This window comes from Vigna unguiculata, chromosome 3 (genome assembly GCF_004118075.2).
Source record: "Vigna unguiculata cultivar IT97K-499-35 chromosome 3, ASM411807v1, whole genome shotgun sequence".
Lineage (NCBI taxonomy): Eukaryota > Viridiplantae > Streptophyta > Magnoliopsida > Fabales > Fabaceae > Vigna > Vigna unguiculata.
Genome location: NC_040281.1, coordinates 62062822 through 62085977, shown reverse-complemented (window position 1 = coordinate 62085977; position 23156 = coordinate 62062822). Strand labels below are relative to the sequence as shown.

The 23156-nt window shown below is 32.0% G+C and overlaps 3 protein-coding genes across 7 annotated transcripts; all 3 read left to right on the top strand.

The window, feature by feature from the left end:
- Window positions 1-2482: 2482 nt before the first annotated feature.
- On the top strand, window positions 2483-3168 carry LOC114179257 (dirigent protein 1-like). The gene has a single exon (XM_028065524.1). The coding sequence runs from the start codon at window positions 2542-2544 to the stop codon at window positions 3079-3081; it is 540 nt and encodes a 179-aa protein (XP_027921325.1). The 5' UTR covers window positions 2483-2541; the 3' UTR covers window positions 3082-3168.
- Window positions 3169-7374: 4206 nt separating this feature from the next.
- Window positions 7375-13063, top strand: LOC114175654 (ATP-citrate synthase beta chain protein 1-like). 3 transcript variants are annotated; one of them, XM_028060426.1, is made up of 17 exons: window positions 7375-7619; window positions 8589-8707; window positions 8811-8913; window positions 9112-9177; window positions 9259-9382; window positions 9477-9611; window positions 10100-10160; window positions 10238-10314; window positions 10437-10592; window positions 10688-10816; window positions 10955-11087; window positions 11191-11318; window positions 11540-11645; window positions 11784-11860; window positions 11942-12012; window positions 12107-12391; window positions 12649-13063. In XM_028060426.1, the coding sequence occupies exons 2-17, from the start codon at window positions 8608-8610 to the stop codon at window positions 12722-12724; spliced, it is 1827 nt and encodes a 608-aa protein (XP_027916227.1). In that variant the 5' UTR covers window positions 7375-7619; window positions 8589-8607; the 3' UTR covers window positions 12725-13063. The 3 variants fall into 3 exon arrangements, with proteins under 3 accessions (XP_027916227.1, XP_027916226.1, XP_027916229.1); XM_028060425.1 differs by lacking the exon at window positions 7375-7619 and adding an exon at window positions 7890-7933; XM_028060428.1 differs by lacking the exon at window positions 7375-7619 and adding an exon at window positions 8079-8179.
- A 2347-nt stretch (window positions 13064-15410) lies between these two features.
- LOC114177860 (serine/threonine-protein kinase STY8-like) lies at window positions 15411-22856 on the top strand. Of its 3 annotated transcripts, none has more exons than XR_003603234.1 (13): window positions 15411-16253; window positions 16729-17149; window positions 17233-17905; window positions 18146-18186; window positions 18532-18600; window positions 20133-20233; window positions 20364-20442; window positions 20684-20782; window positions 20908-20976; window positions 21101-21150; window positions 21254-21335; window positions 21715-21820; window positions 22268-22408. XR_003603234.1 is itself a non-coding variant. In XM_028063443.1 (13 exons), exons 1-13 carry the CDS (start codon window positions 15820-15822, stop codon window positions 22392-22394), a joined length of 2340 nt encoding a protein of 779 aa, XP_027919244.1. In that variant the 5' UTR covers window positions 15412-15819; the 3' UTR covers window positions 22395-22856. The 3 variants fall into 3 exon arrangements, 2 of the variants coding, with proteins under 2 accessions (XP_027919245.1, XP_027919244.1); XM_028063443.1 differs by having other exon boundaries at window positions 15412-16253; window positions 21726-21820; window positions 22268-22856; XM_028063444.1 differs by lacking the exons at window positions 21715-21820; window positions 22268-22408 and having other exon boundaries at window positions 21214-21319.
- Window positions 22857-23156: the final 300 nt, after the last annotated feature.

Genomic DNA, 23156 nt, shown 5'->3' with positions numbered 1-23156 from the left:
AATTTTAAAAATTATAAAATAAAACAATAACTCCGATTTATAAAATAAAATTATATAAAATAATGTCAAAATTGTATTATATAATTATACAAAAGACCTACTGCACCTGTCACTTAATTATTTCTCATCAATAAAAATTAAAAGTAGGAAAAAAATAACACTAACTCTAGTTACATTAAAGCCTAAAGCATGATCAGCAAGCAACATTTGGTGCTAGAATTCCAAACCATCCAAGAAGACTTTGCTAGGCTCCAGCTTTTGCTAGTGTGATAAATTGAGGAAGAAAAATGCAAATTGATCTAACTAACACGAACGCTTAAAAGATCAAACTAGGAAAATTTAAGGGAAAATGTTTTTTTTACGATTTTGTTGACCAATTTTTTGACAATATACATGTGACAATATTTCAATAATAGATGAAATAAATATTTGATGTGACTTGAAGAGAGAAGAAAAATGATTGATGTGTGTTGAAAAACAAACTTTGTCAATTTTTTTTGTCAAAGTATCATAGTTCAAAATTTAATGGATTACATAGTTACATATATGATTAAAAGAAGGGTTAACGATATTTTTAATATCTGAACTTTGACACGAAATTAAAATTCATCTATGTTCAAAACTTTAACACATTTTTAGTTTACAGACTTTAAAAATTAATGAATATAGTTATTTTAATCTAATTATATTAACTTTTTTACGTGTCAAACACATTTTCTAGCAAATATTGAAGCGGAAAGGTGTCAAATGGTGTAAACAACTTGAATGCTAGTATGAAACGTTTGACATGTCAAAAATATAATGTAATTAAGTTAAAAGAAATATATTCATTCATTTCTAAAGTTTGAGAACTAAAATTATCAAAGTTTCATATATGAACAAATTTCAATTTCACATTAAAGTTCAAAGACTAAAAATATACTTAACCCTTCAAAGAACATTATATGGGAGAGTATTTAGATGGACACTGATATTTTGACATCACACTTATTTTTACTACCATTTGACAATTAATGCCCCTTATTAATATTCACTTTCTCTTCCTTCTAGAAATATAAAAGTTAATTTTTGTTAAGACAATTTTACCTTTATAAGAGTTGTCAAATAGTCATCAAATGATGTCAAAAAATCTTTTTCCTATTTAGATATCCATAGGCATTTAAAAAATTCATCTAAAATAAAAAGAAAACACAATTTTTACTTAGTCTCACTAAGAGAATGTTTTTCTTTATCATAAATTCTCATAGAGGTTTTTCGAGACATTATAGAGATTTAACATCAATTATGGGTTTATGGGTCATTCAATGTGGAATTTTCATAACAATCTCCCTTTTAAGTGAGTCTTTCATATTGAAACACATTATTCTCAAACATGAGTATTTTAATGGTGACTATATCTTTTTATGCTTTTTTTTACAATGGGATACATTTTTTAAAATGAAAAACTTTAGATACAGAGAATTGTTAAACTTTAGGATTCCTACTTTATAATGTACATATTCTAACAATCACTTGGATAAACTGATACTAAGGATGATAATAAATCGAGTACAAACAATATTTATCTACTATCCGCCGTTATCAGTGAAAAAATATCCATGAATACTCATGTATATCTATAAATATTATTATTATTATTATTATTATTATTTTAATTTTAAATTTAAAAATGAATCTTTAAAATATAATTTTGGTTTTAAAAAATTAATCTGTAATTACCATTCAAATCAAATTACTTAATAAAATAAAATTATTAATATATATTTAATTAATAATTTTATTTTTATCACTTGTATTTTGAAAAATAATCTAATAAAATTTATTAATAATTATTAGTCCATAGTATCACGATAGTAATCTCATCAACAAATGAGTAATTAAAAATCAATGACTTACAAACCACTCGGGATAAGAAACTATAACACCTCCATCACATAAAAAACATATATTAGAGGCCTTTCAATTTATAATTTTTTGTTTAATTAGGATGGTACGTGTCACTTGAGTTCAATTTTTGAAAAATGTCTCAATTAGATTATTTTCAGAAAAAAAATTATTAACACCTAATTTTATTCATGACTTTTATCACTAAATTTTAATATAAATATCGATACTTAGGTTTTTAAGTTATTTTGAATATAAATATCGTTAACGATATTAATAGTTTTTTTTTTTTCTGAAATAGACCTAATTGAAACATATTTTAAAAAGTTTAAACTCAATTAACATTTTTTTTAAAAGTGGATATTAAACTAACACATTTATGAGTACAATCTAACCGATTAAACCATAATTTTTTCATCTTAATTTTTTTATCCGAGGGCACTAGGTGGGATAGTGGTAGCTGTGTCGTGGAATCTAACCCAACAAACTTCCTTTGTCTCTTTCCTATTGGAATCTTGTTTATCAACAAACAAGCATCTTGAACCACCACAATATAATTAATTAATTAACCAACATTGATTAATCAGCGCTAAAGTATCTTAATTAAACTAACAAACCAAACAAGGGACAAGGGACCAGAGACAAAACAGGATCATCATGAACAATCCACTGAACCTTACTTCGAACCTCTTCTTCATCTTCACCTTCACCATCCTCTATGCAGCCTACACATTCTCCACATTCCAACCAAAGCAAACCAATCTTATATTCTACGTCCACGATCACTTCACCGGCGACCACACCACGGCGATTACGGTGGCCGGAAAGACTGGACCCGTCTCCAACATCCTAAACTTTGGCACTGTGGCCGTTGTTGATGACCCAGTTACAGAAGGACCCAACATCGATTCAACACTCATTGGTAGAGCTCAGGGTATGTACGTAAATTCGCAGCTTGATGGGAAAGCCGTGTACATGTTTTTCTCTGTGATCTTCACCAGTGGGGAATTCAAAGGTAGCAGCTTGGAGATCCAGGGATATGATAAGTTCGAAATGAAGGAAAGAGAGTTCGGAGTTGTGTCTGGCACTGGTTATTTCAGGTTTGTGAAAGGATACGGAATTATGGAAACCGAGTTCATGGATATAGCTACTCTTAGGGCCACTCTTAAACTCAATGTAACACTCAAACATTACTGACAAAACTCACAATTATGTTTTCTTTCTAGAATTTCACTTCTATTGTCAAAGACATTTCTATTATTGACGGTAAAAGTAGACTTTAAATTTAATTTAATTATATAAAATTGATTTGTATGACGTGATTTACACCTTATATTTATACTTATATTTATATTTATATATATATATATATATATATATATTATAAATTTTACGATGTTAAATTTTTACCGATCTTATTTATATGGTTACAATTTTATCGGATGTTCCGAAGAGATTATCGAGTGTTGTGTATATATATTTTTTTCTCATGTTGGGGATTTTTTTCTTTGACTAAATATTTAGATACGTTAAAATTTTCCACACTAATTTTTTGTTTAGATTAGTTAAATTTTGGAATTTAAAGATATTTGGATGAGTTGAAAAATTATAAGTACAGGATCTCATTTTGTTTTCCTTCTCGCGTTAAGTACTTGGACTTTCTTGTTCTCCAACTTTGGACCATCACCCCGTGTTTAACAAATGCTGTTTTTTAATTAATTTGAATAAATTATTCTAGAATTTAAAGAAACAAACTTTGTTTTAATCTTTACAGTTTTTACTTAATATGATTAGGGTTCCTATGTTACTATAGTTAGAAATAATTATGATTTTTAGGTTCGAAGATCAAATTTATCAACATACAAAAACCTAAACCAAAATTTTAATAACACTTTTTTTAATCATGATATAATGAAAAGACTTTTAACATGTTCTTAACATCGTCGTTAAAAAAATATTTTTTAATAATATAATATTTTGTAATTGAATCATATATATATACACTGCAATATATTATAATTAAATTTTCTGTATAAATAAAACGTGTGTATTTTTAAATTATTATTGTTGGCAGATAATTTGGATGATACATAAATAAATAATTAACGTTTTTTAATATTCTTGACATTTTTTTACAATTATATAACTTTTTATAAGTCTCATTTGATAACGTATCCGGATATGTCTATATTGTTTGGTTAAATGTCTGTGTGTTAAATTTTATTAATATTAAAAAGTACAAGTAAATCTTACTTTATATAAATGAGACATCAAATATTTTAGAATAATTTTAACATATTTCTATAAGTACATAATTTTTTCATTTAATATTCCCTTTCTGGTTAAATTTTTTTTCTTGCTTTATATAATTATTTCATTTTCTAGATTGATTTTTCATTTTTTCTAACTAGATAATTTCTTTGCGCAGACTACGAAGGATAAAATAATAATGGTCAAAGAAAATCCATCTTAAATAATTTTTGTGTTCCTCTCATCTTTAGATTTTGCTATATACTTTTTGTTTTTAGATGCACATAAAATTTGAGCTGAATAGATATATCTTAGACTAAATTTGTAGTGAAGTGTTAGGTTTATGAAGCGGTCTCACTGGACTAAGTTGTATTTGTGTTTTGTTCCAACTTTTAGATTTCTTGAATAGTTTTTTAGATGCATGTGTAAGATTCAAGCTAACTAGATACATCATGTAATGGTGTGTTAAGTTTGTGAATGAGACTTGTTTCCAGGAAATTAAAACTTCTCTAACTCTTAAGATTTTTTTGAAAAATTATCCAAAAAGAGCATAAAATTTAAGATAAGAAGAGTTAACTTATTTATGAAAATAATTCATTTTGGCGATGATGATTAGTATGAACAAAGAGAATCTGATTTGAGAACTCTGAAAAGTTGCAAATATTGTTGTAGATATTAGTTTTTATAATAGTCTTTGGAATATATATATATATATATATATATATATATATATATATATATATATATATATATTAATGGAGAAATAATGGTTAAATATTAATGGTGCAATATGAATTCTCTTAATTTGAGTATATGTGTTGATATTTTTGGAATAAGTCAAAATAAATGAGGTAACTTTTTAATTTTTTTATAAAAGACATTTATACTTTAGACCAAACTAGAAAGAAGATTTTAAAGACATTGATTAAGGAAAAACACTTAAATATTTTGGTCACAGAAAGATTATATTTTTATTTTGCCATTATTTCTTAAATTAACTGGTGAATTCTTTTGAAGATTTATCATATCAAATTGTCTTGACTTTCTTTCTCTCAATAAATATATAAATATATATATATATATATATATATATATATATATATATAATAGATATAATTTGTCTAGTTCATGAAATGTAATTTTTTATTATGAATTTGGTGTGACTTTCCATAATTTATAATATTTTTTTAAAATAAATTTTCATATGATGATAATGATTGATGAATTTTAGGATATTAATGTAATTAAAATGTTAAAATTTATAATAAATTTTAAGATATTAATATAGTTAAAATGTTAAAATTTATAATAATATATAATATGAACTTATTTGAAATTCTGTATTTATTTTGCTATGTTACTAATTCACTTTTTTGCATTGTTTGGTCAACAGAAAAAATAATTTTGCCTTAAAAATTATCAATATAGTTTTTTTCTAGTTTTTTTTTTTTACTTAAATAATGGATTGTCACTTAAGGTAAAATTATTTCCCAATTTAAAAAATATAAATCGCTAAAATAAGAGTATTTTGTAAGTGATATATATATATATATATATATATATATATATATATATCGAAAAATGTATTAAAATAATATTTGAAGTTTTACTTATCACTAAATAATCTCATATATATATATATATATATATATATATATATATAATATTTGAAGTTTTACTTATCACTAAATAATCTCATATATATATATATATATATATATATATATATATATATATATATATATATATTAAGTTTGGAGACTAAATAATATTTGAAGTTTTACTTATTTATTAAGTGTTATAAAGGAAAGTATCAAATAATTGTGGTCATCCATATATAACTTGTAATAGGTAATAAACGACCTTTTATAAGATTTTGTCATATGGGATAAATACTAAAAAAGATAAAGTAAAAAAAAAAAATACTATAACAAACACTAATATTCAAGTTTATTGCTATATATATATATATATATATATATATATATATATATATATATTACACCTAATGTTCTGAGAATAATACATTTTGATCCGTATTAAAATTATAACAGAATAAAACTTATCTTCATTAAATAAAAATTTCATTAAAATGAAAAGTTATTAAATAATATAATAGTTTTTATATATAGTATAAAAGGATAACATTGTAACAATTTAATGTTTTAACCTATGTATTACATTATTTAACCAATATGTTGCATTACTACAAATTATATTCAATTCCTTAATAATCATATAGACAAGTATTTAGTCTATTAATACATTCTTTCCACATCCGATAATACCAATTAAAATTTAATTACCTCCCTTTACCTAGGAGTACTATGCTTACTATTAACATTTCTCCACTAATCTTTTAATAATCCAAAAAGACAACGTATTTTCTTAACCACAACTTCAAGAAAAGAAGAAAAAGGAAAATAAATTTCTTAATGTAAATTTCCAGATTAAAGATTTATATTTTGACACCTCTTTGTTGTAAAAAAATAATATAGAAGTAAACAATGATTATAAAATTATTTAGATATTGCAAAGTACAAAGAGTTAAGAAAGTTAAAATATTAAAAGAAATTGCTAATGAAACGAAGAATGGATATATATTTCTTATTCATTTAAAATTTATTTCAATTAAACCTTAGGTCTAAAATATCCATACTTGTATTTTTTTTAAACTAGTTTTAGTAATTATAAACAATTAGTATTCAGAATACATTCTATTATTAATTATTTTGTTCATAATTTCTCTTTAATAAAAAAGAATATGGTGAAGTAATTAAAATATATTTATTAAGAAAGTAAGATGAGTTTAATAAAAAAAATTATTCTTTATTATTATTTTAATAGTATGCTAAAAATAAGATCAAAGTCGAAACTGACGTGACAACTTTGTAATATAAAAGGGTTGGCCACTCCATCCACTTTATGCAATGTAAGTTAAAACCAAAAAATATATATATTTTAAATATTTAAACATGATAATTTTTTCTTATAACATAAGAGATGATGAGATTTTTAAAGATTGTTTTTAATATAAAAAAATAAGAAAATAGAAAAAAGATAGAAAATCACTCGATGTCACTTATTGTAAAAAAATATTATCAAATTATAATTATTAAAATATTATTTTCCAATAAAAAAAAATATCATTTTCCAATAAAAAATAAAAGATAAAAATTGGGATGTGATTCACCCCGCACATAAGATAACATAACCGGTCACAGCCTCCTTCTCCAATGACCAACTAGGCCAGTGCTCACCCCACCTTCCCTTTCGCAAAACACAGAGTGTGAGAAAGAGTTATATATGGACATTGGACACTGAGAATGTATGTATGTGGATGAGGTTTTAACAACTCATAATAATGGTGACTCCCGATCTAAGCTAACTATCACTCTCACGTGACCACTCTCATTCATTTCATTTCATAATGTATACAACTTAACTCGTCTCTTGCACAGCATTCACCAGCACACTCCATTCAGGTACACTCTCTCTTTCAATCTCAGATCTCCTTCAACCGTTTTCTTCCATTATCACTGCACCAATCTCATCACATCGTCCCTTCGCTGCTCCCCAATCTGCTTCAATTTCATTTATCTCTTCGTTCTTTCTTTCCCCAATTTCAAAACCAACAGCATGCACACACACCATCTTGTTCTTTAAAAAAAAATTGTCTAATTATGTGGAATCGGAATTTCGGATCTGGCGAGTTGCAGTAATTACGTTGGATCAGCGTTAGATTTTAGAATTTGTTTGATTCGAACTTAATGCCTAACGTCACGTCCATCTTGTCAAGGTAGCTGTTTGGTGGTGGTTCAAGACTCGGTTAAGTTTTCAGTCTCATTTACTCACTCCTTTGACAAATTTGCTTCTTCGTTAATCTGTTTCCTTTTCTTGTAAGTTAGGAATTTAATGATGTAGTTTTGCATTTCCTTTTCTGAGGTTATATTAGGCTTAGGAACGAGTGCGGTTTTTCTTAGTAAATGCCCACGCTCAGTGGTTTCTTTTCTTGCTTTTCAAGTTTAAGAGGTTTCACGTTCTGGTTTGTTTGCTCTATTCCTTTTCCGTGCGTGTGTTTGATGATAACTTCATGACATGCATGACACGTGGATTTTTGCGCATTACGAACCTGGTTGATCTGTTTATTATATTTTGTTAATCAGTCCCGTGATCCTAGAGCTGTTATATAGTATAACTATTAGGCTGAAGTGTCAGTAAGTTATTCGAGGGTTGTGGTTATTTTGTAATCGATTTATCTTAAAGAATTTAACTGTCTTTCTTCTTAAAATTAAAATAGTTGATTGATACTGAATCCTGCAGAAAGATTTCGATATCTATCGGTGATTCTGAGGGAATTTTACATGTCTTTTGCTATGTTGTCAAATATTGGTTTATACTGTATCTAGTTTCTACTGCAATATAGAAAGTAATGCATTAGTGTATGTTATCAGATCCATCTGTTTCTTCGTCATGGCCGCTGGACAACTATTCTCGCGTACTACACAGGCTTTGTTTTACAACTACAAGCAACTTCCCATCCAGCGGATGCTTGACTTTGACTTTCTTTGTGGTGTGCATCATCAATTCTTTGACAGTAGAAAATTGTGGAGCTACATTAATGTGTTTTTTTTTTTTTTTTTAATTAATGAAAGATCCAATTGTTTTATTCGCAGGTAGAGAAAGACCATCAGTTGCTGGAATAATTAATCCTGGTTCGGAGGGATTTCAAAAACTCTTTTTTGGTCAGGAGGAAATTGCCATACCAGTTCATGCTGAGTATGTGTTTCATGATTCACAAATTGTCTCTTTTTGGCTTAAAATTTGAACTTGATGAACCAAACATAGTTAAGAGTTTTTTCCCTTCCTTCATTTTTGTGGTCTCTTTACTGCTTGCACATGCCGCTGGAATACCAAGTAACCTGTAATGAAAGGAAATTCTCGTTTCTCTAAGTTTATGTTTGACTTATTTTTCAGTATTGAAGCAGCTTGTGCTGCACACCCTACTGCTGATGTGTTCATCAACTTTGCATCGTTTAGAAGGTTGGTATTCATGGCTGTTCTTTTTGAGTCCAGGACTATCTTATTGCATGTTATCACGAGAATCGTTTGATATACTTGCAGTGCGGCTGCATCATCCATGACTGCTTTAAAGCAGCCGACGACTAGAGTTGTTGCTATTATTGCTGAAGGCGTCCCTGAGTCAGACACTAAGCAATTGATAGCGTATGCTCGGGCAAACAATAAGGTGAGAGAAGAAATGGAAATTAAATTAAATAAACAAACTTTCTAGCGAAATAGAATAGGTTGGAATACTAATTTTAGTGATGATGTTGTGCTAGGTTGTTATTGGTCCAGCCACTGTCGGAGGAATTCAAGCCGGTAGTTTTAAGATAGGGGACACTGCTGGAACAATTGACAACATAATTCAGTGCAAGCTCTACCGGCCTGGATCTGTTGGATTTGTTTCTAAATCTGTAAGTAGTTATTTATTTTCCTGTTCATGTCGTAGTGTTGTTCCATCTCATTTTTCTCTTGTTAAGGACATGATATTATATCTAGTACTACTTTGAAAGGAGGAGATACTTTTCTATCAATGTATTGGTTAGCATTCAGTCTTGTAGATTTCAGAGTGGAAATTATGGTTGTGGAGCGATGAATCAATTTAATATTGAAGTGCAGTTCTGCATAACAGTGAAAATTGGTAGTAGTAAACCTGTTTGATAGGATTCTGTAACATCACTACTAAGCTACCATTCGCTGATCCCCTTTCTGTTGGTAAGTAGTAGCACCAGCTAGTACAGCTAAAATAATGTGCTTACATTTTGATAGTGAAATTACTGTTATCCAATGTTGGATTACCAAACAGCTAAGAAATTTGGAATTTGAGCTCTATTTCTTTTGGCGTTGTCTTATTATGCATACACCAATGGTTGTGAGAGAAGAAAAAACTATTGAATTGCAGGGTGGGATGTCCAATGAATTATACAACACTATTGCCCGTGTGACTGATGGAATTTATGAAGGTACTGCCAGGGTGTATGTTGCTGCTGTATTTCTTTAACATAGTTTTGAATTATATTTTAATATTGTCTTGCTTCAGGTATTGCCATTGGCGGAGATGTTTTTCCAGGTTCCACACTCTCTGACCATGTTTTGCGGTTTAACAACATACCACAGGTAAAATTTCTTTTTCATCTTGGTTACCGTACATAACATCTGCAACTCATAAAGAACTGTGAAGAATTTGGAGCCTATAATTTTCTTGTGAGTGATCAGTCTGTATTTACATCAAACCTCAGGTTAAAATGGTAGTAGTACTTGGTGAGCTTGGTGGGCGAGATGAGTATTCTCTGGTGGAAGCCCTAAAACAAGGGAAAGTGATAAAACCAGTTGTTGCCTGGGTTAGCGGAACCTGTGCACGACTCTTCAAATCTGAAGTACAATTTGGTCATGCTGTATGTCACTGGGTCGTTACTTTTGACTAATTCTCAGTTATTTTTATAACATGGGAGGCAAATTCTTGATGTCCATTGGCAAATTTATAAATTAGGGAGCAAAAAGTGGCAGTGACATGGAGTCTGCTCAAGCAAAGAATCAGGCACTAAAAGAAGCTGGAGCTGTTGTTCCCACTTCATATGAGGATTTTGAAGCTGCAATAAAGCAAACATTTGACAAATTGGTTAGTTTATCTTGAAAATTTTATCTCCATAACTGTTTTTTTCCTTGTTTCCATCTCCCTTAAGGAGCAATGTTTTAAAGAAGTCTTGTCAGTTTTCTAGATTAGCCTGACTATCGTGGTTGTTTTTTCTTTTGCTAGGTTGGAGAAGGGAAGATCGCACCTATTAAAGAGTTTACTCCTCCACCAATCCCTGAGGACCTTAACATTGCAATTAAGAGTGGAAAAGTACGTTCTCCAACTCACATTATTTCCACCATCTCTGATGACAGAGGTATGTTGGGATCCATCAAGTTTGTTAATTGTAACATGGAAATGAGGTGTCCCAAGACACATTTGATAGCTAAATCAAACTTCTCTTCCATTATTTTCTAAAGGTGAGGAGCCCTGCTATGCTGGTGTACCCATGTCTACCATTATTGAAAATGGTTATGGTGTGGGGGATGTTATTTCTCTTTTGTGGTTCAAACGTAGCCTTCCCCGTTACTGTACTCAATTTATTGAGGTATACCTACTCATACTCCACTTTGCTGAGCTTTCCTTAAATCTAGTTCTCCCTTTCTTTTTATGCATTGTCCACATTAAGCATGTGAAACTGTCTATGCTCATGCTCTTTCTTAAGACTATTATTGCACTATTCGCATTTCATATAGGTATTGGTTGAGTAAAATATTTATATGATCTTCTAGCTTATATTTTTCTGATGCATTACATTGGTGATATCAGATGTGTGTCATGCTGTGTGCCGACCACGGTCCTTGTGTCTCTGGTGCTCACAATTCTATAGTAACAGCAAGGGCTGGAAAAGACCTTGTCTCCTGTCTTGTATCTGGTAAATACTGGCCTCAAATCTATCTACTGCTGAAGTATGCTTGTTATCTGAGTAACCGTGTCTGTGCACTGATATTTCCTTTAAATCATCTCTAATATTTTTCATTTGGCATTCTTGGTTCCTAACATTATAAAACAGGCTTGCTTACAATTGGTCCTCGATTTGGAGGTGCCATTGATGATGCTGCTCGCTATTTCAAGGATGCTTATGACAGGGTATGATTAGTAGGCTTTTCTTGTGAAGCTAGCTATCCAGTTATTGTTTAACATGCGATACCACGCATTTTCTTGTTACAGAATCTTACACCTTATGAATTTGTTGAAAGTATGAAGAAGAAGGGCATCCGTGTTCCTGGAATAGGGCACAGGTAGTGTGTATACTTGTGTGTTCATTTACTTCTTTTTTTTATTTGTATTGTTTCTTTGAAGATCTATAAATTTTGGTTTTGTTCTGTAAATTAGAATCAAGAATAGGGATAACAAAGATAAGAGAGTCGAGCTGCTACAAAAGTTTGCACGCACGCATTTTCCATCTGTGAAATACATGGAGTATGCTGTTGAAGTTGAAAACTACACCCTCACCAAGGCAAATAATCTAGTTTTAAACGTAGATGGTGCAATTGGGTCGCTTTTCTTGGATCTCCTAGCTGGTAGCGGAATGTTCACCAAACAAGAGGTTGACGAAATTGTGTGGATTGGCTATCTTAATGGGCTTTTTGTTTTGGCACGCTCCATTGGTCTGATAGGGTGAGTTTCATTTTGATTGTCTTTTTTTGTCAGGAAGAGCTTCATTTTGATCGTATTTATCTGTCAGTTAGAGCGTTTATCTTTTTCTTTTTTCAAGTAAATAAAAGATATAATTTTTTGTGTATACACACACAAATTTCAACCATTCCAATTGTCAAAACTCGTAACTTCATTGGATTTTGACATCCGTAAAGTGATTGTGTTGCAGAGTACTCATGACTTGAAATTAATTCATTTTTATTAATTTATCTTTTCAGGCATACCTTTGACCAAAAGAGATTGAAACAGCCACTCTACCGCCACCCATGGGAAGATGTTCTGTATACAAAATGAGGGGTTCTGCATTGCTGAAAGAACTTTGCTATGCTTCAGATCAGCTGTTTTTAGGGAAATCATGCATCATGCTGGAATGATTTTGTTTTTTAGTTGTTAGACTAGTATATGGCGGTTTTTTTTTTTTTAATTTTTTTATCAACAATAAAAAATATAGGGATGAAACAAAAGAATATTTCATTCAATAGGTTTATATACACAAGAAAGTAGAAGAGTACAACAATAACTTTTACTCTCCTAAACACAAAGACCAGTGTATATGGGGGTTTATTGGTATCTAGCTGTTTGTAAGTTGTATTAAAAATTAATTTAAGAAATAACTTAGTTAAATTAAAATTATTCTTCTTGCTCTTGATGAAGATGGTCTCTGTTCTACCCTGACTTCAAACAAAATTGGTCACCAAGTCCTTGTTCATTCGTGCATTACTCTACCATTTTGTCAAAAATTCTGATCATCATAATCTTGTCTTTTTATTTATGCTAATAACGACTCTAAGTAGACCATGAAAAGATGCTCCAATTATTTTTACTTCAACATTTGTTTGGTTCAATAAACATAGTGGAAGAAAATAAAGAAACAGTATTTCAAAAGTTTGGCTTTGAATTTTAGTGTTAAGCTCTAAATCTTAAACTAATTCAGGTCAAAAACTATTTTAATTAGTACACTATCAATCTTAATAAATTATTTGAATCACATAAATTTTTCTATTTTCTATTTTACACCAAAGCAAACTTTCAAACCTCGTTGAAAAGTAACTTTAACTTTATATTTACATAGTATTTTATTTTTTATAGGTCAAATGATATATTTCACTTTTCTGTCTTTTTCTTTCGTATATTCTATTTTAGTATTACAATTAACACTTGCAAAATTTGTAATAATAATTCTTGTATTTCCCCTCCTCCGTGGGGATAGGATATCCGGATTCTTCTCTATTCTTTCTATAAGCCTCCTAAAATTGTGTGTATATACTTATTAATATTCAAGAAATCAACTGTCTAAAAGGATTGAATTATACAGTATTAAGATGAGATTGTTAGGATTTTCATTCTAAAAAAATATTTTTTTCTAATTAGAAATTTTAATAAAATGTCATACACTTTTTCATATTTATAATTCTTAATACTTATTTCCATTCTCTTCTAATTGATATTCTTTATTTCAACTTTTAATCTTTATCTTCATCAAATTAATCTTGATGTTCTTTATTTTTAACTTTTAATTTTTATCTTCATCAAATTAATTTTATTTACGTGCAACATTTAAAATGATTACTTACTCATCTAGTGTCACATCACATACTAATTTGAGGTTCTTACAAGTTAAAAAATTAAAAGAATTTTTCAGAACTTAAATAAAACAGAAAAAAAAGTTGTAAAGCAATTTGTACAAGAATACAAAAATTAAAATTATAAATAATATCACTCCTAAAAACACTCATATTTCCTTAAAATTTTGTTTTGAATTTTTTTTAAAAAAAATACTTATAAATTTCGTTATGAAAAAAATTTTGCAGGAAACTATTGTCAATTTTTTTTAACAAATTAAAAAGAAATACTTATGAATTTTATAATTTTATAGGAAATAATTATCCATGAAGAAATTATTCGTCAATCAAGATTCTTATCAAAAATAGTAAAAAAAAATTCTTACAAATTTTTTAATAAATTTGTAAAAAAAATCTTATGCATTATGAAAATTTTTAATAAGATATATAAGGATATAAATTCAATCAGAAACAAAATTCTTAGTCCCTCTTACAAAAGTTATAGTAAATCATTCAATTTGAAAAAGAAAGAGTTAGTTTTCCCTATCTTGATTTTGGAAAGTAAATACAGAATGTATCTGATTTAGACAGTTTAAGGCAACAAAGTGGTGATTTCCTTTTCCATACGCATGTCCTTTTGATAATACTTAGTTAGTTCAACGACGGCTCTAAATTTTTAACATCTTAAAAGATTTCTACTCATATTTTACTAACACAACTTAAAATAAATAAATAATATAAAAATATAGGGTCTTGACCTAGAAAAAAAAAGTTTGTCTTTTAATTTTTTATGTTGCCATAATATGTGTGCATGACATTGGTGTAACTATGCTTACACTTATTAAATTATATTTAATATATTAAAAAATATCAAATATACATTATTATTTTTAAGAACACTGGAGAACAGATTAAATTATAATGTGTCAGTCCAATGAACATACCCAAAATGTATAAAGAAAAATATCTTGTTGCTTGCTCATTTGAGGTCTTATTTCATTTTACTTTATGATGAGTAATCACAAATTTTGCAAACAAGGAAAAAACAGGTAAGAAATGTGTCCAGTATTGTGTCTGAACCAAATTAAAACAAGTGGAGTCCTCCTGAAGAGAAAAAATAGCATGCTCCACGGAATAAAAAAAAAAGTGCTGGTGTGAGAATGAACCAATCCGAATGAAGCCACTCAAAAGTTTTTAAACCAAAAAGACAGAGTACGTTAGGAGCATAAAACACACCCAGAAGAGAGAGTTGACACACGTGCGTCCTGGATTGGCCCAACACTAAGAACTTGAATGGAGAACGGACTGTTACTGCCACGCGCCCGATTGCGAGTGGGGGTTTTCGGTCTACTTTTATGATGTAATAATAATGAATAACTTTCTTTTGGTCCAAATAGCTGGATTCAGATATTAACGATGAGATAGAGAGTGGAAAGAGAAAGAGTTGAAGTAAGAGTAAGCAAAGGCAAAGGAGAAGAAAAAAAGGAAAAAAAAAAAGAAAAGAAGAAGAAGTAAGAGTGAAGAATATAGGTAGAGATAATAGAGATAGAGAAAGGAAGAGATTATTGTTTTTTGTTTTGATGCTGTATTGACTCTGTTGAGAGATAAGACTTTGAACTTGAATTGAAAATTTATTGCAATCTGTGTGTCTAATCAATTTATTTATGAGCTATATGTGTTGGTAGCTTCTAGAGAAAAGGGAGGTGAATGTTGTTGTTGTTGCGGTTGCTTGTTGTTAGTGGATAAAATACACATATCTGAAGAGGACGATAGCAATAGCGTGTGTTTGTGTTTGTGATTGCGATTGTGATTGTGATTGTTGTTGCAATGGGAACTCCACCAACGGATGAACTCGTGAAGAAGATCCAACAGTTAGAAGAAGGACACGCGCACTTGAAGCAAGAAATGTCAAAGCTCAAACTCTCCGATGTGAGGCATGGACATCGCCAGAGGTCGCACTCCGTCTCTCCGCAGCGTTCCAGATTGGGCGCTCCGCCGAGGAGGCGGACTGATGCGCCGGCAGCTGCGTGGAAGAGAGGTTCGTGTTCCTTCAAACAATCCTCGCCGCTGCAGAGAGAGAGCCGCGGCGGCGGCGATCCTCAAATTCACGGCGGCGGAGGTGGAGGAGGAGAAGGAGAAGGTGCTACTCCGTGCCGTGGTCCTTCCGCGGTGAATTTCACGGAACGGCAGTATCTTAATATTTTGCAGTCAATGGGACAGTCTGTTCATATATTGGATCTTAATTGTCGCATAATATACTGGTCAGTCTTTGTCTCAATGCGCATCGCGTTTTTTTATTTGTTTTGCTATTAAATTCTGTGTAATTTTTCTATTCTGTAACGGTGATAGTTAACGAAGATGTGGAATTATATGAATGTATTGACTTTTATAGCAACTTTCTCATTTAACTTTTTTTAAAATGAGATGCATGAGTTAATTTTAGTGCATGAGAGAAAGTCGGATGATTTTCCTTTTCTGTGAATACTTAGGGAAAAGCTTCTTACTATAAATGCTTGTGGAGAGAAGTTTCTTCCACTAAATACTTAAGGGAAAGTTTCTCAAAACTTATGATTAGTTCTTTGCTGGAAAATGGATGTGCTGACTGTGTTTGAGGTTTGATATATTGTTTACTGTTGAGCATGTGATGTTGTATGGTGCTGATTGCGTGAATTCGGGGAACATATATTAAGACCTTGTTTTGAGAAAACAAAAATGTGGTTGGGGAAAATTTTGCAGGAACCGTAGTGCGGAAAATCTGTATGGTTATACAGCAGAGGAAGCTTTAGGGCGGGATGGGATTGAGCTGCTTGTAGACCCTAGGGATTTGGGCTTGGCCAATGATACACTTAACCGTGTAATGATGGGAGAGAACTGGACAGGGCAATTTCCGGTCAAGAATAAGATGGGAGAGAAGTTCATAGCCGTAGCGACTAATACACCTTTCTATGATGATGATGGAAGCTTAGTTGGGATAATTTGTGTCTCTTGTGATTCACGGCCTTTTCTTGAAATGAAAGTTCCGATGTCTGGTGTAAGGAACACTGAGTTAGAATTGGACTCGGGCGGAACTCGATCTAGAAGTAGCATTACGAATAAACTTGGCATTGACACTCAGCAGCCACTTCAAGTTGCTCTTGCGTCGAAAATTTCAAATTTGGTTTGTGACATAACTTTTTTGATTCTGTAATTTTAGTATACCGTGGTGTGTCTCGAGTCTTGACGTCTTTAATCATTAAACAGGCATCAAAGGTGAGTAACAAAGTAAAGTCAAGGATCTGGACGGGAGAAAATAATGTGGATCGTGAAGGTGGAAGCGGTGACAGTCATCATTCTGAGCATAGTTTGTCGGAATCTGTTCTTTCGGACCAGAGAGAGGATGCTAATTCCAGTGGAGCTAGCACCCCCAGAGGTGATGTGCCACCGTCCCATTTTGGTGTGCTTTCTCACGGCGAAGAAAAATCTCAGGGAAAATCTTCGAGAGGGTCTGGTGACGAGAGTGAAGGAAAATCTATTCACAAAATCTTACCTGCTAAGGCTGAAGCCTGGATTCAAAGGAAAACATTATCATGGCCATGGAGAACAAAGGACCGAGAAGGTTCAGATGGATCAGAGGGAACCAATGTTCGTGTTACTGGACCCTGGAGACAGAATGATCGAGAAAATGAATCAGTTAATCAGAAGATTCTGTCTTCTGGCTTGAAGCAAGAAAGCCAGGGAGGTGAAAGTAATCGCCCTAATAACAATGAAGTTTCAGGATCCTGGTCCTCCTTTAATGTTAACAGCACAAGCAGTGCCAGCAGCTGTGGGAGTGCTGGCAGTTGTGCTGTCAATAATAAAGTGGATGTGGACACTGATTGCTTGGATTATGAAATTTTGTGGGAGGATCTGACAATTGGAGAACAAATTGGGCAAGGTGAGACGCTCTTAACTAGAGGGGCAAACTTGAGAACATAATCTTTTGATAACATCTATGCCTTAAGATCAAAATTTATTTTGTTTGAAATTCTGTTCGTTTCTTTCTAGAGCTTTCAAAATTTATTATGCCTATGCTTGCAAACCCAAATATCAAGTTAACAATGGTTATTATGCCTTTTATGCTTTACCTGTGACTTCGTTTCCTATTCACATAACTGTTTCCTTTTCCAAATTGCAGGTTCTTGTGGAACTGTATATCATGCTCTGTGGTATGGATCAGTATGTTCTTTTCTCTTTCTGCAATTTCTGATTTTAATTTCTTCCGTTATTGAGGATACTTTCCAAGAAATTTACTCTAGCTTAGGTTTCTTTGATGCATTATTTTCCTCGCATTTTTTGGGGCATAAGTTTATATATTGGTGCAACTGGAAGTTAATAGCATTTAGTATACCGGTGTCCTTTATTCTGCTAGTTCAACATTCTTGAGTTAAGACATCATAGAATTTCTGTTTGTCCTTGGAAAAGAGGATGACAATTCTAAGCAAGACAACGTTAGAACGTGCCTTTTATAGTTTTATAGGCTGACTGAAATTCTGATGTCAACTTATATTTGAAATTTTGCAGGATGTTGCCGTTAAAGTTTTCTCAAAGCAAGAATATTCAGATGATGTGATATTGTCCTTCAGACAAGAGGTATACTTTCCTCTAGCCTAATTTTCTTATCAGTGAGGAAGTTACAGAGGTTCAGAAAAACAACTATTGTTGCCAATGTAATTAGGAGAGAAAAATCGGCTAAAAACAAAATAGTTTTCCTTACTTTGATGTTTGCTCAATTATTGCACAATTGGGAGGGAAATGTCATACTTGTTGCTTTCACTTTTTTAATACCATGATTTTATGAGAAACAAATCCACAAACAAGTTGGGCATCATTGGCCTCTGATAAGTGAACTTGATTCATTTGCTAAGCTTGTGTTGGGCTTCTTAATTACTTTTGGTTATTTTATGTAAGGATTAATAGGCATTATTGTGACTTTGCTAAGCTTGTGAAAGGGATCCATGTTTATATGGACATGGCTTAGGTGAATGATGGCCTACATTGTTATTCTGTTTTGCTTTTGTTGCGGGGGGTGGGGTGAGGTGTTACATTATCTACCTTAGAGTGGATATAATTAGCCAAATGCAGTGAAAAGTCACACATGTAGCGTACAAGATAAACATCATCTGCATTGTGGAGTGGATGCAAATAGCCAAATACAGTATAAAGCCACACATTTAACGTAAAAAATAGTGTATGATTTATGTAGCATGACTGGTTGGGTAAAATTCAGTCTCATTATCTCTTAGTCTCCTCTCTGATGATAAAAGAGTTTAGGAGGGGACAACCTATACTGAAAGTAGTGAGTTCTAGTGTGGGATTTATAGAGCCTTTGGCTCCAACTAAAGTGGCTAGCTTTTTTGATCTAGCTCTTCCATGATTCTAATAAATTGATATTAGAGCTTTTCGCGACCGTGTCTCTCAGTTATGAAGAAGCAGCGGGTGGTGACACTGCCATTACAGCATTCGATTTGACTAGTAAAAGGGCTAGTGTGTACATCCAGCCCGTATGAACACAAGGGTTTCTAAAGTGCGGGTTTTATAAGGCTTTGGGCTCTACACTACAACAGCTAGCTTTTGTGATGTGGTTTCCCATTTGTGATTGGATGCCTTTTTTTCTCTTCATTAGTTGTCCTTCAAGTTCAATACTGTTTGGTTACTCAGCATCTTGTTGTTAGCCACATTTTTCTTCCTTAAATACGGTAAATTACTTATATTGATTTAATATGACCCATATATATATATATATATATATATATATATATTCTATTCCTTTATTTATCTGACTTTATACTCCAATTTACCATTGTAATATGGATGCACACTCACAGCCTAGATTGCATTCATTATATTTTCAAGATTGACAATTTCCCATAATATGTTTAAAATAATCGGAAAAAAATTGGATTGGTGCAACTTAGTTATCGAGAGCCGTGGCTATTAGGATGGCTAGGGATTTTGATATAATGTACTTTCTAGAATTTAACTAATATGGAACTGTGCCTTGTTCTTCCACTTGATTATTTTACCGTATTGATCACTTTTTTCGTCTAAACCTCACGAGTGCTTGGCAGACCCCTATAATATTTCTCTTACATTGATTTGACAACGTTTTTTCTCGTATGAAGGTGTCTGTAATGAAAAGACTTCGTCACCCAAATATTCTTCTCTTTATGGGGGCCGTGACTTCACCTCAACGTCTCTGCATCGTGACAGAGTTTCTCCCACGGTTTGTGCTGAGCTTTTTCTTTTGAACCATTTGTATCAATAGCATATGATTGTACTTTACTATGCTATGTATCACAAAGTACTTAGCTGGGTTAGTAATTGCTGTGTTGATTTGTATTTTATTACTTCAGTGGAAGCTTGTGCCGCTTGTTACACAGAAACACTTCTAAACTTGACTGGAGACGGCGAGTTCATATGGCCTTGGATATTGTGAGTACCTTTCCTTCTAAATAAGACCATTGTTATGATGCTATTGATTTGTGGTATAATAGTGGATCATTCACTTTTTTTCCTTTTCCTTTTGGTATTATTTATTTCGGATTTTACTCCTGGAGCATAACGTAATTTTGACTTTGTTCGTATAAATATAAATTCCATTAGTATTTTAGAAAGCATCTCTCACATTGTTTGAAGCTTGTTGTTGTATGCTTACAACATATTCTTTGTACAGGCACGGGGCGTAAATTATCTTCATCATTCTAACCCACCTATCATCCACAGAGATTTGAAGTCTTCAAATCTTCTAGTTGATAAGAACTGGACTGTGAAGGTCAGCTACTTTTCAGTTTTCTGTTTATTCTACTATGTTGGTTTGGAAGCTTGTCCTTGATTGCTTAAAGTTTCTAACACTGTCTCTGTTGCTACAAATATCTTGATGACGTTTTAACTGAACAGGTTGGTGATTTTGGTCTTTCACGAGTTAAGCATGAAACATATCTCACAACTAAGACTGGAAGGGGCACGGTACACTCCTTTTCTTTAGTGGGACATACTATTTCTTATATTTTTGCAATCGTCCCCTTTATATTTTTCAATGCTAAAGAGTCTCAAAACATCTCACTGATTCTAGCATTTTTTTTCTTTATAGCCCCAATGGATGGCACCCGAAGTCCTTCGTAATGAACCCTCCGATGAGAAGTATGTCCTATCTGTACTCTCAATTTCTCTTTCTCTCCACTGATGTTTCTAAACAAATTTCAGACTTTGAATATCTGTTTTTGCTGCTTCTTGGGAACATCAGATCTGACGTTTACAGCTTTGGAGTGATACTATGGGAAATTGCAACTGAAAAGATACCTTGGGATAATCTCAACTCAATGCAGGTATTGCTTTCATGAGTACATGAACCTTCGAAAATATATACGCGCGATGCTTAAAATGGTAGTAAAGCTTATTTAATCGAATTGCAAAGTTTGGTTTTATCGTTGGTCAAGCTTTTACTTTTTTTCAAGTTATTTGTTATTCCAGTGCTTCAAACTTGAAAGTGAACTATTATACCATAAAGGATGCACGTTGGGTGTTTAAATTTTTTTTGGCCGCAGCTTATTTAGTTTTTGAATTACGCTTATTCTGGTATTAAAGATCATGGTGACTGGATATTATTATATCATAATGTTTTCCCAGTTCAATACGAAGATTTTCTTTAATGAACTATGGAATATAGATCACTGTGGGTGCATACATGAACAACTTTTCCTCTAGGAATCTTGCAGGTGATTGGAGCTGTAGGATTCATGAATCAACGGCTAGAAATTCCAAAAAATGTCGATCCGCGGTGGGCTTCTATAATTGAGAGCTGCTGGCACACGTAAGCATTCTAATCTCCGTTAAACTTTTGTACGTCAATTTCAACCCTCCAAATGCCTTGATATCCTAGCATGAAAGTTATCACCCAAATGAATATAGAAGTTGCTTTACTTGTGCTCCAATAGTTGGCCAGTTTACCTACTCGTATTTTCTTGCTGTTTCATCAGACTGGAAGAAGTATTTGGCCTTTTATTTATTCAACATTAGGTTACCTACTTGATGTAGCCCATTTTACATTTTCGAACTGTAGTGAATAAGAAATTCTCAGTTCCTTAGTTGACCTTTGGTTTGTTGCGTTTGCTCCTCAACATATATATTTTTTTCATGTAAATCCTTGATCCCTTATATTTCCTACCTTTTTTTGGTAGTTTTACTTACGAATGTTGAAGCCATATAAGTGGAGTTAGCAAACGTTTTTCCAACTTACAAATTTGTCTGTTCCTACCAGCGATCCAGCATGTCGGCCAACGTTCCCGGAACTGCTTGAAAGGCTTAGAGAGCTGCAAAAACAGTATGCCATTCAGTTCCAGGCAACACGATCCGCCAGCAAGGAAAGCACCCAAAAAGAGACGTAGAAAAGCCTGGAGCCATTTTTTTCTGATGGTTAATGATTTTTTTTGCATATATTTTACCAAAACTGGTGGAGTAGATGAGTTAGTACAAACAAACAGCTGGTCTTGGAACTTTGTAGCATAGCTGATCTGAGTCCTTCATCAACATTTGCCAAGTTATTTTGAAGAAGGTGGATTACTGATAAAAGAAACGTGGGGATTGCCAAACTTTTGATAGTGATTGGGTCAGTCATCTTATTTTTCTCTTGTGGCATCTTTTAAGTTTCGTCAATTGATTGGTGGTTTTAGATGTTTGGAGTCTTGTCAATTGGATCGATTACCACCCGCATTGTACTTTTCTATGCAAATGTTTGCGCCACTATTTCAAAGTTGTACAGAAGGTGGCGAAAAGATGGGGAAAAAAAATCATTTGACTACATAGATTTTAGAATCACAAAATCAGTGTGCTTCAGTGTTTTTTGTTAATGTTGGATCTCTATCATTATCCACTCGAAGCAAAAAGTGCAGTTTAGCACATCCGACAGCCTTTGAAGGGAACCATTCAGAATTTGATTGGCTGTCATCAATTCAACTCATCGAACGATTATGCGCAATAATTCCTATATTAGACACTAATTTTCAATTGCTTCTGCTTGGCCGTTCCTTTTTGTTAATATTAACCGAACTGTAAAATGCTGATTTCCTAAGGGATATAACGACCAAAATATTTATTTTTCTCAAGATTAACTGTAATGGTAGATGGAGGTATGATTATTACGATTTGAA

Coding starts and splice junctions, on each gene's coding strand:
- LOC114177860 (XM_028063443.1), top strand. CDS start 15,820: ATGGGAACTCCACCAACGGATGAACTCGTGAAGAAGATCCAACAGTTA. Junction 18,601..20,132: donor TATTGTCCTTCAGACAAGAG/GTATACTTTCCT, acceptor TCTCGTATGAAG/GTGTCTGTAATGAAAAGACT. Junction 20,443..20,683: donor TTCATATGGCCTTGGATATT/GTGAGTACCTTT, acceptor TTCTTTGTACAG/GCACGGGGCGTAAATTATCT.
- LOC114179257 (XM_028065524.1), top strand. CDS start 2,542: ATGAACAATCCACTGAACCTTACTTCGAACCTCTTCTTCATCTTCACC.
- LOC114175654 (XM_028060425.1), top strand. CDS start 7,905: ATGCCTAACGTCACGTCCATCTTGTCAAG. Junction 9,178..9,258: donor AACTTTGCATCGTTTAGAAG/GTTGGTATTCAT, acceptor ATATACTTGCAG/TGCGGCTGCATCATCCATGA. Junction 12,392..12,648: donor CGCTCCATTGGTCTGATAGG/GTGAGTTTCATT, acceptor TTATCTTTTCAG/GCATACCTTTGACCAAAAGA.